Source organism: Coregonus lavaretus (genome assembly GCF_964263955.1).
Source record: "Coregonus lavaretus genome assembly, chromosome: 24".
Taxonomy (NCBI): domain Eukaryota; kingdom Metazoa; phylum Chordata; class Actinopteri; order Salmoniformes; family Salmonidae; genus Coregonus; species Coregonus lavaretus.
The window spans coordinates 41,978,014-41,991,355 of NC_140011.1; the positions used below are offsets into that span (position 1 = coordinate 41,978,014).

Sequence of the window (13,342 nt, forward strand, 5' to 3'; positions counted from 1 at the left end):
ACCCAGGTCTAGTGTGATGTAAAGTTGATATGGTGGACCTGGTAACCCAGGTCTAGTGTGATGTAAAGTTGATATGGTGGACCTAGTAACCCAGGTCTAGTGTGATGTAAAGTTGATATGGTGGACCTAGTAAACCAGGTCTAGTGTGATGTAAAGTTGATATGGTGGACCTAGTAACCCAGGTCTAGTGTGATGTAAAGTTGATATGGTGGATCTGGTAACCCAGGTCTAGTGTGATGTAAAGTTGATATGGTGGATCTGGTAACCCAGGTCTAGTGTGATGTAAAGTTGATATGGTGGATCTGGTAACCCAGGTCTAGTGTGATGTAAAGTTGATATGGTGGATCTGGTAGCTCAGGTCTAGTGTGATGTAAAGTTGATATGGTGGATCTGGTAACCCAGGTCTAGAGTGATGTAAAGTTGATATGGTGGACCTGGTAACCCATGTCTAGTGTGATGTAAAGTTGATATGGTGGACCTAGTAACCCAGGTCTAGTGTGATGTAAAGTTGATATGGTGGACCTGGTAACCCATGTCTAGTGTGATGTAAAGTTGATATGGTGGATCTGGTAGCCCAATTCTAGAGTGATGTAAAGTTGATATGGTGGACCTGGTAACCCAGGTCTAGTGTGATGTAAAGTTGATATGGTGGATCTGGTAACCCAGGTCTAGTGTGATGTAAAGTTGATATGGTGGATCTGGTAACCCAGGTCTAGTGTGATGTAAAGTTGATATGGTGTATCTGGTAGCTCAGGTCTAGTGTGATGTAAAGTTGATATGGTGGATCTGGTAACCCAGGTCTAGAGTGATGTAAAGTTGATATGGTGGACCTGGTAACCCATGTCTAGTGTGATGTAAAGTTGATATGGTGGATCTGGTAGCCCAGGTCTAGTGTGATGTAAAGTTGATATGGTGGACCTGGTAACCCAGGTCTAGTGTGATGTAAAGTTGATATGGTGGACCTAGTAACCCAGGTCTAGTGTGATGTAAAGTTGATATGGTGGACCTAGTAACCCAGGTCTAGTGTGATGTAAAGTTGATATGGTGGATCTGGTAACCCAGGTCTAGAGTGATGTAAAGTTGATATGGTGGACCTGGTAACCCATGTCTAGTGTGATGTAAAGTTGATATGGTGGATCTGGTAGCCCAGGTCTAGTGTGATGTAAAGTTGATATGGTGGACCTGGTAACCCAGGTCTAGTGTGATGTAAAGTTGATATGGTGGACCTAGTAACCCAGGTCTAGTGTGATGTAAAGTTGATATGGTGGACCTAGTAACCCAGGTCTAGTGTGATGTAAAGTTGATATGGTGGACCTGGTAACCCAGGTCTAGTGTGATGTAAAGTTGATATGGTGGACCTAGTAACCCAGGTCTAGTGTGATGTAAAGTTGATATGGTGGACCTAGTAACCCAGGTCTAGTGTGAATTTAAAGTTGATATGGTGGACCTAGTAACCCAGGTCTAGTGTGATGTAAAGTTGATATGGTGGATCTGGTAACCCAGGTCTAGAGTGATGTAAAGTTGATATGGTGGACCTGGTAACCCATGTCTAGTGTGATGTAAAGTTGATATGGTGGATCTGGTAGCCCAGGTCTAGTGTGATGTAAAGTTGATATGGTGGACCTGGTAACCCAGGTCTAGTGTGATGTAAAGTTGATATGGTGGACCTAGTAACCCAGGTCTAGTGTGATGTAAAGTTGATATGGTGGACCTAGTAACCCAGGTCTAGTGTGATGTAAAGTTGATATGGTGGACCTGGTAACCCAGGTCTAGTGTGATGTAAAGTTGATATGGTGGACCTAGTAACCCAGGTCTAGTGTGATGTAAAGTTGATATGGTGGACCTAGTAACCCAGGTCTAGTGTGAATTTAAAGTTGATATGGTGGATCTGGTAGCCCAGGTCTAGTGTGATGTAAAGTTGATATGGTGGACCTGGTAACCCAGGTCTAGTGTGATGTAAAGTTGATATGGTGGACCTAGTAACCCAGGTCTAGTGTGATGTAAAGTTGATATGGTGGACCTAGTAACCCAGGTCTAGTGTGATGTAAAGTTGATATGGTGGATCTGGTAACCCAGGTCTAGAGTGATGTAAAGTTGATATGGTGGACCTGGTAACCCATGTCTAGTGTGATGTAAAGTTGATATGGTGGATCTGGTAGCCCAGGTCTAGTGTGATGTAAAGTTGATATGGTGGACCTGGTAACCCAGGTCTAGTGTGATGTAAAGTTGATATGGTGGACCTAGTAACCCAGGTCTAGTGTGATGTAAAGTTGATATGGTGGACCTAGTAACCCAGGTCTAGTGTGATGTAAAGTTGATATGGTGGACCTGGTAGCCCAGGTCTAGTGTGATGTAAAGTTGATATGGTGGACCTAGTAACCCAGGTCTAGTGTGATGTAAAGTTGATATGGTGGACCTAGTAACCCAGGTCTAGTGTGAATTTAAAGTTGATATGGTGGACCTAGTAACCCAGGTCTAGTGTGATGTAAAGTTGATATGGTGGACCTGGTAGCCCAGGTCTAGTGTGGATACTGGGCAGAGACAGCAGTCTGATACACTCTATCATCTGTACCTGCTGGCCAGTAATGGAGCCCATAGAGTTACATCAGTAGTTCCCAATCCTGGTCCTGGGAACCCAAAGGGTGCACATTTTAGTTATTGCCCTAGTACTAACACATCTGATTCAACTAATCATCTCATCAACTAATCAACTCATCATCTCATCATCTCATCAACTCATCAACTCATCAACTAATCAACTCAACTCATCAACTCATCAACAATCCTTTGATTAGTGGAATCAGGTGTGTAAGTGCTAGGGCAAAAACAAAAATGTACACCCTTTGGGTCCCCAGGAACAGGATTGGGAAACACTGAATTACATAGGACAGAGTTATGGGCAGAGGTTGAATTATTAAAAGTTAAGAAGGGGCATGCTATTTTCGGGGAGGAGGGGATAGGGGGCGGTCCGTGGGCAGGCACCCCTGGGGAGTTATCTTTTGTAAAAGCAGCTGTTAATTGGTCATTGGAATCCTGGGAGGCTTAGGTCTATGACCAAGATAGAATTAAAATAAAATACAAATCTCAAGTCAGGTGTAATCAGACTGCTTTGGATGTCCTCTGTAGCTCAATTGGTAGAGCATGGCGCTTGTAACGCCAGGGTAGTGGGTTCGATCCCCGGGACCACCCATACGTAAAAATGTATGCACACATGACTGTAAGTCGCTTTGGATAAAAGTGTCTGCTAAATGGCATATTATTATTATATTATTATTATTATTATTATAATTAACTTGACGACTTGTTAAAGAAAAGGGCAAAAAGCATACCTCTTGTTAGCTTAAGATATTGAAGGGGGAAAAATGCATCCTGATTATCTGAAGCGATCTATGACGATGCTTTTAGACTTCAAACCAAGGGTAGGGCTTACCCCCACACACACCCGTCGCTATGGGCCCGCCCCAAAAAAATGCTTGTGCCCCCCCCACTTGAGGGAATTTTCATTTCATTACATTTCATATGCCCCCCTTAAGACTGAGGTGTGGCGACGGGTCTGCCCCCACATACCCCCTCAATTCGATCCCCGGTTATAGGATCTCTATGGTGAAGTCCTCATGGAGGGGTTGGCTGACATACAGGTATCCATTAGTAGGTTCTCTAGACAACAGGGATGAGCACTCACCTGGGCGTCAACAGGTCACACAGGTCAACCCTGGTACTATATGAGATGTCCTTGAAATGTCATTGTTTCGAAAATGGAATCATCAAGACAACTGTTAGCTATATTTTATTATTAATAGCGTATAGGTTGTATAGAAATTACAAATATTTGTAATTATACTATACTATAGTAGCATGCACCACCAAACAACTACCCCTGGCCTCCCATCTGAGCCTGGTTCCTCTCTAGGGTGTTTTTCCTCTCTAGGGTGTTCTTCAACTCTAGGGTGTTCTTCCTCTCTAGGGTGTTCTTCAACTCTAGGGTGTTCTTCCTCTCTAGGGTGTTCTTACTCTCTAGGGTGTTCTTCCTCTAGGGTGTTCTTCCTCTCTAGGGTGTTCTTCCTCTCTAGGGTGTTCTTCCTCTCTAGGGTGTTCTTCAACTCTAGGGTGTTCTTCTGGTTCTACTGCTTCTATTTCTGCTTGCTAAGCACTTTGTGACAACTGAGATGTAAAAGGGGCTTTATAAATAAATTCGATTTTTATTAGGGTTTTATCCAGACTTTTTATTATGACATTTTCTGTATGGCTTTAAAGACAATATTTCATTTGGATGAAAAAAAATATTTCTCATTTAAGTGAAGCAACAATTATTCACTTTGGCAGATACACTATCTTACACAGAATATCAATAAAAAACAAGTCAAATAGATATATAAATAAAGTTGAACACTTCATGTTGATTGGACCGGCGCCACAGCTCTCTGGGCTCCTCTTGTACTAAGCAGCTTCTTGGCCGATTCCTTAAACTCCTCTGTCTTCAGAACATATATGATTGGGTTGAGCATGGGTGGCAGCACCGAGGTCAGGGAGAGGTTGATGATCCGGGCGTTGGTTGGTATGATTGGGTGAAGGAGGAAGGTGAAATTAATAGGCAGGTAGAATATGGCTACGAGTATCAGGTGTGAGGTGCACGTCTTCACGGCTCTGATTCTGAGGGAAAAAAAGAGATGGAGAGAGAAGGAGGGAGAGAGAAGGAGAGAGAGCGAAGGAGAGAGAAGGAGGGAGAGAGAAGGAGAGAGAGGGAGAGAGAAGTCCATCACTCTAACAACATACAATATATACAAAGGTATGTGGACACCCCTTCAAATTAGTGGATTCAGCTATTTCAGCCACACCTGTTGCTGACAGGTGTATAAAATCGAGCACACCGCCATGCAATCTCCATAGACAAACATTGGCAGTAGAATGGCCTTACTGAAGAGATCAGTGACTTTCAATGTGGTACTGTCATAGGATGCCACCTGTCCAACAAGTCAGTTCGTCAAATTTCTGCCCTGCTAGAGCTGCCCTTGTCAACTGTAAGTGCTGTTATTGTGAAGTGGAAACGTTTAGGAGCAACAACGGCTCAGCAAGAAAGTGGTAGGCCACACAAGCTCACAGAACGGGACAGCCGAGTGCTTAAGCGCATAAAAATTGTCTGTCCTCGGTTGCAACATTCACTACCGAGTTCCAAATTGTCTCTGGAAGCAACGTCAGCACAAGAACTGTTCGTCGGGATCTTCATGAAATGGGTTTCCATGGCCGAGCAACCACACACAAGCCGAAGATCACCATGCACAATGCCAAGCGTCGGCTGGAGTGGTATAAAGCTAGCCGCCATTGGACTCTGGAGCAGGGGAAACGCGTTCTCTGGAGTGATGAATCACGCTTCACCATCTTGCAGTCCGACTGACAAATCTGGGTTTGGCAGATGCATAGTGCCAACTGTAAAGTTTGGTGGAGGAGGAATAATGGTCTTGGGCTGTTTTTCATGGTACGGGCTAGGCCCCTTAGTTCCAATGAAGGGAAATCTTAGCTACAGCATACATTCTAGACGATTCTGTGCTTCCAACTTTGTGGCAACAGTTTGGAGAAGGCACTTTCCTGTTTCAGCATGACAATGCCACAGTGCACCACAGGAGGTTGGTGGCGCCTTAATTGGGGAGGACTGGCTCTTGGTATTGGCTGGAGCGGAAAAGGGGTAATGGTATCAAATACATCTAACACATGGTTTCCATGTGTTTAATGCCATTCCATTTGCTCCGTTCCAGCCATTATTATGAGCCATCCTCCCCTCAGCAGCCTCCACTGCAGTGCGCAAAGCGAGGTCCATACAGAAATGGTTTGTCGAGATGGAAGACCATGACTAGCCTGCATAGAGCCCTGACCTCAACCCCATCGAACACCTTTGGGATGAATTGGAATGCAGACTGCGAGCCCGGCCTAATCGCCCAACATCAGGGCTCGACCTCACTAATGTCCTTGTGGCTGAATGGAAGCAAGTCCCTGTAGCAATGTTCCAACATCTAGTGGAAAGCCTTCCCAGAAGAGTGGAGGCTGTTGTATCAGCTAAGGGGGGACCAACTCAATTTTAATGCCCATGATTTTGGAATGAGATGTTTGACGAGCAGGTGTCCACATACTTTTGGTCATGTAGTGTATTTCTGAGACAGCACAACAATCAGTATCAGAGCTATATATTTAGTTATATAAACAAAATATCTCGCTAACTATCTGACTCTGATCAGTATTACTTCTCACCTGTCCTGGGGCTGTGTGATGGTGAACAGGGCATGTGTGATACAGATGTAGGATGATATGATGAATACCATGGGGAGATAGAGGACTATACAGGGGTTGAGATAAGACATCACTATGTTAGGGACCACATCAGAACAGGGGGCCGCCAGACGGAACAGGGGACCGTGGTCACAGAAGTAGCTGTTGATCACCAGAGACCTACAATACAATACATCTTCAGTGTCCATATGTTACAGTGATCAAATGATCATTTATTTTTCTCCAGCACCCAGCCCGGTAACCTTTCACCTTCTCAGCCACCTACCTACAGAAGGAGAGTCGGGTGATGAGGCACACAGCCAGCAACACCATGAACACAGCAAGGGCCCAGGCAGCACCTGTCAGCTGGAGCATGGACCTGTGAGTCACCATCATGTGGTACCTATATGGACAGTGGAAAGAAGCTGTTAATAAGGATTTTAGATGCAGTGTATTCATATATGAGGTTGAATTGTCAGTGAAAGCAGTCAATTTGATTCAAAATACATTATTTATCCCACAAGGGGCAATTATGTAGGCCTTTTGAAATTGTATTTTAATTCAATTATTTGATTTGATGTATTATCTGAGACCTGAGCGGACAGCAGATGGCCGCCAGTCTGTCGTAGGAGAGGATGGTGAGGTTAAAGGACTGCATGCTGAGGAAGAGGAAGATGAAGAAGAGGCTAGTGAGGCACTGGTTGTAGGAGATGAGCTGTCTGCTGAACAGGAACGTATCCAGGAGCTTGGGGACCAGGGCTGTGCTCTCACACACGTCTGCGAAGGCCAGGTTGAACACAACAATGTACTTGGGGCTGAAAGGTAAGATCGTGACTTGATTATCTCCATGGGGAAATGTTATTTGTGCAATAGACACAGGACATAGACAATTACAGAGAAGGTAAATACAATCAATCAGTGAAGAGGTAGACAAAATGTGCAGATCCTAAATATCTGTACACTGTCATCTGTAATGTGCATTGTCAGCTGGACCTACTGGTGGTTTTCATTTAGAATCAACTATAGACCAGCCAGCTGGACCTACTAGTGGTTTTCATTTAAAATCAACTATAGACCAGCCAGCTGGACCTACTAGTGGTTTTCATTTAGAATCAACTATAGACCAGCCAGCTGGACCTACTAGTGGTTTTCATTTAGAATCAACTATAGACCAGCCAGCTGGACCTACTAGTGGTTTTCATTTAGAATCAACTATAGACCAGCCAGCTGGACCTACTGGTGGTTTTCATTTAGAATCAACTATAGACCAGCCAGCTGGACCTACTAGTGGTTTTCATTTAGAATCAACTATAGACCAGCCAGCTGGACCTACTAGTGGTTTTCATTTAGAATCAATTATAGACCAGCCAGCTGGACCTACTAGTGGTTTTCATTTAGAATCAACTATAGACCAGCCAGCTGGACCTACTAGTGGTTTTAATTTAGAATCAACTATAGAGCAGCCAGCTGGACCTACTAGTGGTTTTCATTTAGAATCAACTATAGACCAGCCAGCTGGACCTACTGGTGGTTTTCATTCAGAATAAAATATAGAGCAGCCAGCTGGACCTACTAGTGGTTTTTATTCAGAATAAAATATAGAGCAGCCAGCTGGACCTACTAGTGGTTTTTATTCAGAATCAACTATAGACCAGCCAGCTGGACCTACTGGTGGTTTTCATTCAGAAGCTTTATTGAGAGGCAGGCCGGTAACCAGGGATACAGTTCAAATCCCGAGCTGATGGGGGGGGGAATCTAAAAGGAGTGAACTAGCAGCCAGAGAGTGCTGCTCCAGCCTGTGTTGTGTGTGTTGTCATTCATCTGGTTGGGTACTGGGACTGAAAAAAGATATAATGTCCAATAAAGGTAGTATTATGCTGTATTATTACCACTGAGATAAAAGAGGACTGATTACCTGTGGAGACTGCTGTCCACGTAGATAACCATCATGACGAAGGTGTTGCCCACCTAGACCCAATACACACACACACACACACAGGAGAAACCATGACCTAAAATGGAAATACAGGTAAATGCATTTAGACGTTGACTACGGGTGGCGCTATAGGCCCCCAGCTGAAATGACACTACAGTATATCAGGTTTTCTTAAGCTCTAAAAATATATACATGTGTGCTTTCGATAGGAAAGTGAAACCTTTTCTAGCTTATCAGGTGGACCAACTAGCTGATGATGGCCTTACGTAACGCCCTAGACCAGAGCTAGTTAGCAACAACCTGGACCACAGCTAGTTTAATAATAATAATATGCCATTTAGCAGACGCTTTTATCCAAAGCGACATACAGTCATGTGTGCATACATTTTTACGTATGGGTGGTCCTGGGGATCGAACCCACTATCCTGGCGTTACAAGCGCCATGCTCTACCAATTGAGCTACAGAGGACCAGAGTTAGTAACAGCCTGGACCAGAGCTAGTTAGCAACAGCCTGGACCACAGCTAGTTAGCAACAGCCTGGACCACAGCTAGTTAGCAACAGCCTGGACCACAGCTAGTTAGCAACAGCCTGGAGCAGAGTTATGGACTAACCAGAGAGACGATGTATACGAAGCAGAGGAAGACGTAATAGTACTTAATGTGGGGGATGTCTATGAAACCACTGATGAAGAAGTAAGGGGGTCGGATAATGGTGTCGATGTTCTCTGTCTGGTTAGGGTCAGAAGTCAGGGAACTCATCCTGACTGGTGGTGTTATCAGTGGTTCCTCCTGGCTCGTAAATAATCTGTGGAAATAAATACATTACTGTTTTTTTATTCACCTGTTGAGACATTGCAATGATGTGTACAGCAGCATCAGTACAAAGGCAATTATCCAACAAGTTAAATTGTCTTTTTTTAATGTAATTCTATATTTCTTTTTTTTAAGAATACAATTATTTTAACTGGTGGGAAAATGACAAGAAAGTGTATAAAATAGAATACATTTGACTTTTACTTCAGATACAGTTCAAAAATCTAATGAATGATCCAAGGAATAGCACTGTAAAGGTGATATTGGTTTCACGTTCCCTCCATTAGATCAACTCTTACCTGGTGAACCCACACACTGTATAGCCTAACACGGTACAACTACATACTGTGTAAACTAAGTCTTACCTGGTCTTACCACAGACTGGATCCAACCGTCTCCCTTCAGTAGTCTAGTGATGTCTGTTGGACTGAAGACCCAACGTGTGGTGCTGGCTCTGAGACCACCTCCACTATTATACCTGCAGCCCCCGTGGTGAATCTGTAGTAGGATGTCCCCTGTTGGCCACCGTACTTGTGTATGACATGCCTAGATTGAGTGAAGTAGACATGTCAGAGATTATTACCCTTGCTGTTGTTGTTGTGTGGTTGTCATAGGACACACCTCAACACCCTTCTGGAATTACCAGCCACACAGGCTGAGCAGAGAGAGGAGGGAGGAGAGAGAAAGAGAGAAAGAGAGAGAAAGGGTAGGAGAGAGATGACCATTCAGATCATTTTTTATGTTTTAGTAAATGTAGTAATTTAAATAATTTAGCAGACACTCTTATCCAGTTGAGCTAACGAATTGAGCTAATGAATGTCCGCTCAGGTCAATGCTAGCTGCTACCAGACATGGTCTGCTGCCGGGTGTGCAGACTTTCGCTCCAACACTAATCTAACACACCAGATTCTACTATTTAGATACTAGTTAGCTGTTGGACCTTGATTAGCTGAATGAGGTGTGTTAGAGCAGAGCAGGAGCAAAAGCCTTCACACCCAGGCTGCTAGCAATGCCTAGATTGTGGGTTCAATCCCTGCAGGTGTCACATACACATACAAAAAAATGTATGCACTTACTGTACTATAAGTCGCTTTGGATAAAAGCGTCTGCTAACTGTCTTATTTTGGAGAAAAGATCAGGCCTAGATTGGGTTATTCGGTTGTGGTTATTCGTTAAGGATGACTACAAGAACAATATGTACTGTATCTGTAGTATCATAGAGGATGATTACTAGATCTCTATCTATCTGTAGAGGATGATTACTAGACCTCTATCGATCAGTAGTATCATAGAGGATGATTACTAGACCTCTCTCTATTAGTAGTATCATAGAGGATGATTACTAGACCTATATCTATCAGTAGTATCATAGAGGATGATTACTAGACCTCTATCTCTGTAGTATCAAAGAGGATGATTACTAGACCTCTATCTATCAGTAGTATCATAGAGGATGATTACTAGACCTCTATCTATCTGTAGTATCATAGAGGAGTATTACTAGACCTCTTTCTCTGTAGTATCATAGAGGATGATTACTAGACCTCTCTCTATTAGTAGTATCATAGAGGTTGATTTCTAGACCTCTCTCTATTAGTAGCATCATAGAGGATGATTACTAGACCTCTCTCTATTAGTAGTTTCATAGAAGATGATTACTAGACCTCTCTCTATTAGTAGTATCATAGAGGATGATTACTAGACCTCTCTCTATTAGTAGTATCATAGAGGATGATTACTAGACCTCTATCTATCAGTAGTATCATAGAGGATGATTACTAGACCTCTATCTATCAGTAGTATCATAGAGGATGATTACTAGACCTATTTCTCTGTAGTATCATGGAGGATGATTACTAGACCTCTTTCTCTGTAGTATCATAGAGGATGATTACTAGACCTCTATCTATCTGTAGTATCATAGAGGATGATTACTAGACCTCTATCTATCTGTAGTATCATAGAGGATGATTACTAGAACTCTTTCTCTGTAGTATCATAGAGGATGATTACTAGACCTCTATATCTGTAGTATCATAGAGGATGATTACTAGACCTCTGTCTCTGTAGTATCATAGAGGATGATTACTAGACCTCTCTCTATTAGTAGTATCATAGAGGATGATTACTAGACCTCTCTATATTAGTAGTATCATAGAGGATGATTACTAGACCTCTCTCTATTAGTAGCATCATAGAGGATGATTACTAGACCTCTATCTATCAGTAGTATCATAGAGGATGATTACTAGACCTCTTTCTCTGTAGTATCATAGAGGATGATTACTAGACCTCTTTCTCTGTAGTATCATAGAGGATGATTACTAGACCTCTATCTATCTGTAGTATCATAGAGGATGATTACTAGACCTCTATCTATCTGTAGTATCATAGAGGATGATTACTAGACCTCTATCTCTGTAGTATCATAGAGGATGATTACTAGACCTCTATCTCTGTAGTATCATAGAGGATGGTTACTAGACCTCTATCTCTGTAGTATCATAGAGGATGATTACTAGACCTCTCTCTATTAGTAGTATCATAGAGGATGATTACTAGACCTCTATCTCTGTAGTATCATAGAGGATGGTTACTAGACCTCTATCTCTGTAGTATCATAGAGGATGGTTACTAGACCTCTATCTCTGTAGTATCATAGAGGATGATTACTAGACCTCTCTCTATCAGTAGTATCATAGAGGATGATTACTAGACCTCTCTCTATTAGTAGTATCATAGAGGATGATTACTAGACCTCTCTCTATTAGTAGTATCATAGAGGATGATTACAAGACCTCTCTCTATTAGTAGTATCATAGAGGTTGATTTCTAGACCTCTCTCTATTAGTAGCATCATAGAGGATGATTACTAGACCTCTCTCTATTATTAGTATCATAGAGGATGATTACTAGACCTCTATCTATCTGTAGTATCATAGAGGATGATTACTAGACCTCTATCTATCTGTAGTATCATAGAGGATGATTACTAGACCTCTATTACATTTACATTTTAGTCATTTAGCAGACGCTCTTATCCAGAGCGACTTACAGGAGCAATTAGGGTTAAGTGCCTTGCTCAAGGGCACATTTACGTCATTTAGCAGACGCTCTTATCCAGAGCAACTCACAAATTGGTGCATTCACCCTATAGCCAGTGGGATAACCACTTTACAATTTTTTTTGGGGGGGGGGGGTAGAAGGATTACTTTATCCTATCCCACGTATTCCTTAAAGAGGTGGGGTTTCAAATGTCTCCGGAAGGTGGTGAGTGACTCCGCTGTCCTCTATCTATCAGTAGTATCATAGAGGATGATTACTAGACCTCTATCTATCAGTAGTATCATAGAGGATGATTACTAGACCTCTTTCTCTGTAGTATCATAGAGGATGATTACTAGACCTCTTTCTCTGTAGTATCATAGAGGATGATTACTAAACCTCTATCTATCTGTAGTATCATAGAGGATGATTACTAGACCTCTATCTATCTGTAGTATCATAGAGGATGATTACTAGAACTCTTTCTCTGTAGTATCATAGAGGATGATTACTAGACCTCTATATCTGTAGTATCATAGAGGATGATTACTAGACCTCTATCTCTGTAGTATCATAGAGGATGATTACTAGACCTCTCTCTATTAGTAGTATCATAGAGGATGATTACTAGACCTCTCTCTATTAGTAGTATCATAGAGGATGATTACTAGACCTCTCTCTATTAGTAGTATCATAGAGGATGATTACTAGACCTCTATCTCTGTAGTATCATAGAGGATGGTTACTAGACCTCTATCTCTGTAGTATCATAGAGGATGATTACTAGACCTCTCTCTATTAGTAGTATCATAGAGGATGATTACTAGACCTCTATCTCTGTAGTATCATAGAGGATGATTACTAGACCTCTATCTCTGTAGTATCATAGAGGATGGTTACTAGACCTCTATCTCTGTAGTATCATAGAGGATGATTACTAGACCTCTCTCTATCAGTAGTATCATAGAGGATGATTACTAGACCTCTCTCTATTAGTAGTATCATAGAGGATGATTACTAGACCTCAATCTCTGTAGTATCATAGAGGATGATTACTAGACCTCTCTCTATTAGTAGTATCATAGAGGATGATTACTAGACCTCTATCTCTGTAGTATCATAGAGGATGATTACTAGACCTCTCTCTATTAGTAGTATCATAGAGGATGATTACTAGACCTCTATCTCTGTAGTATCATAGAGGATGGTTACTAGACCTCTATCTCTGTAGTATCATAGAGGATGGTTACTAGACCTCTATCTCTGTAGTATCATAGAGGATGATTACT

The 13,342-nt window shown here is 42.2% G+C and overlaps 1 protein-coding gene across 1 annotated transcript; it reads right to left on the bottom strand.

Annotated features, from left to right (window-relative positions):
• Nucleotides 1-4,391: 4,391 nt before the first annotated feature.
• On the bottom strand, nucleotides 4,392-8,954 carry LOC311099884 (olfactory receptor 1500-like; the record flags this gene model as incomplete). The annotated part of the gene is made up of 6 exons (XM_084140605.1): nucleotides 4,392-4,650; nucleotides 6,241-6,438; nucleotides 6,545-6,661; nucleotides 6,852-7,073; nucleotides 8,174-8,226; nucleotides 8,808-8,954. 6 exons carry the CDS (start codon nucleotides 8,952-8,954, stop codon nucleotides 4,392-4,394), a joined length of 996 nt encoding a protein of 331 aa, XP_083996731.1.
• Between the last annotated feature and the right edge of the window lie 4,388 nt (nucleotides 8,955-13,342).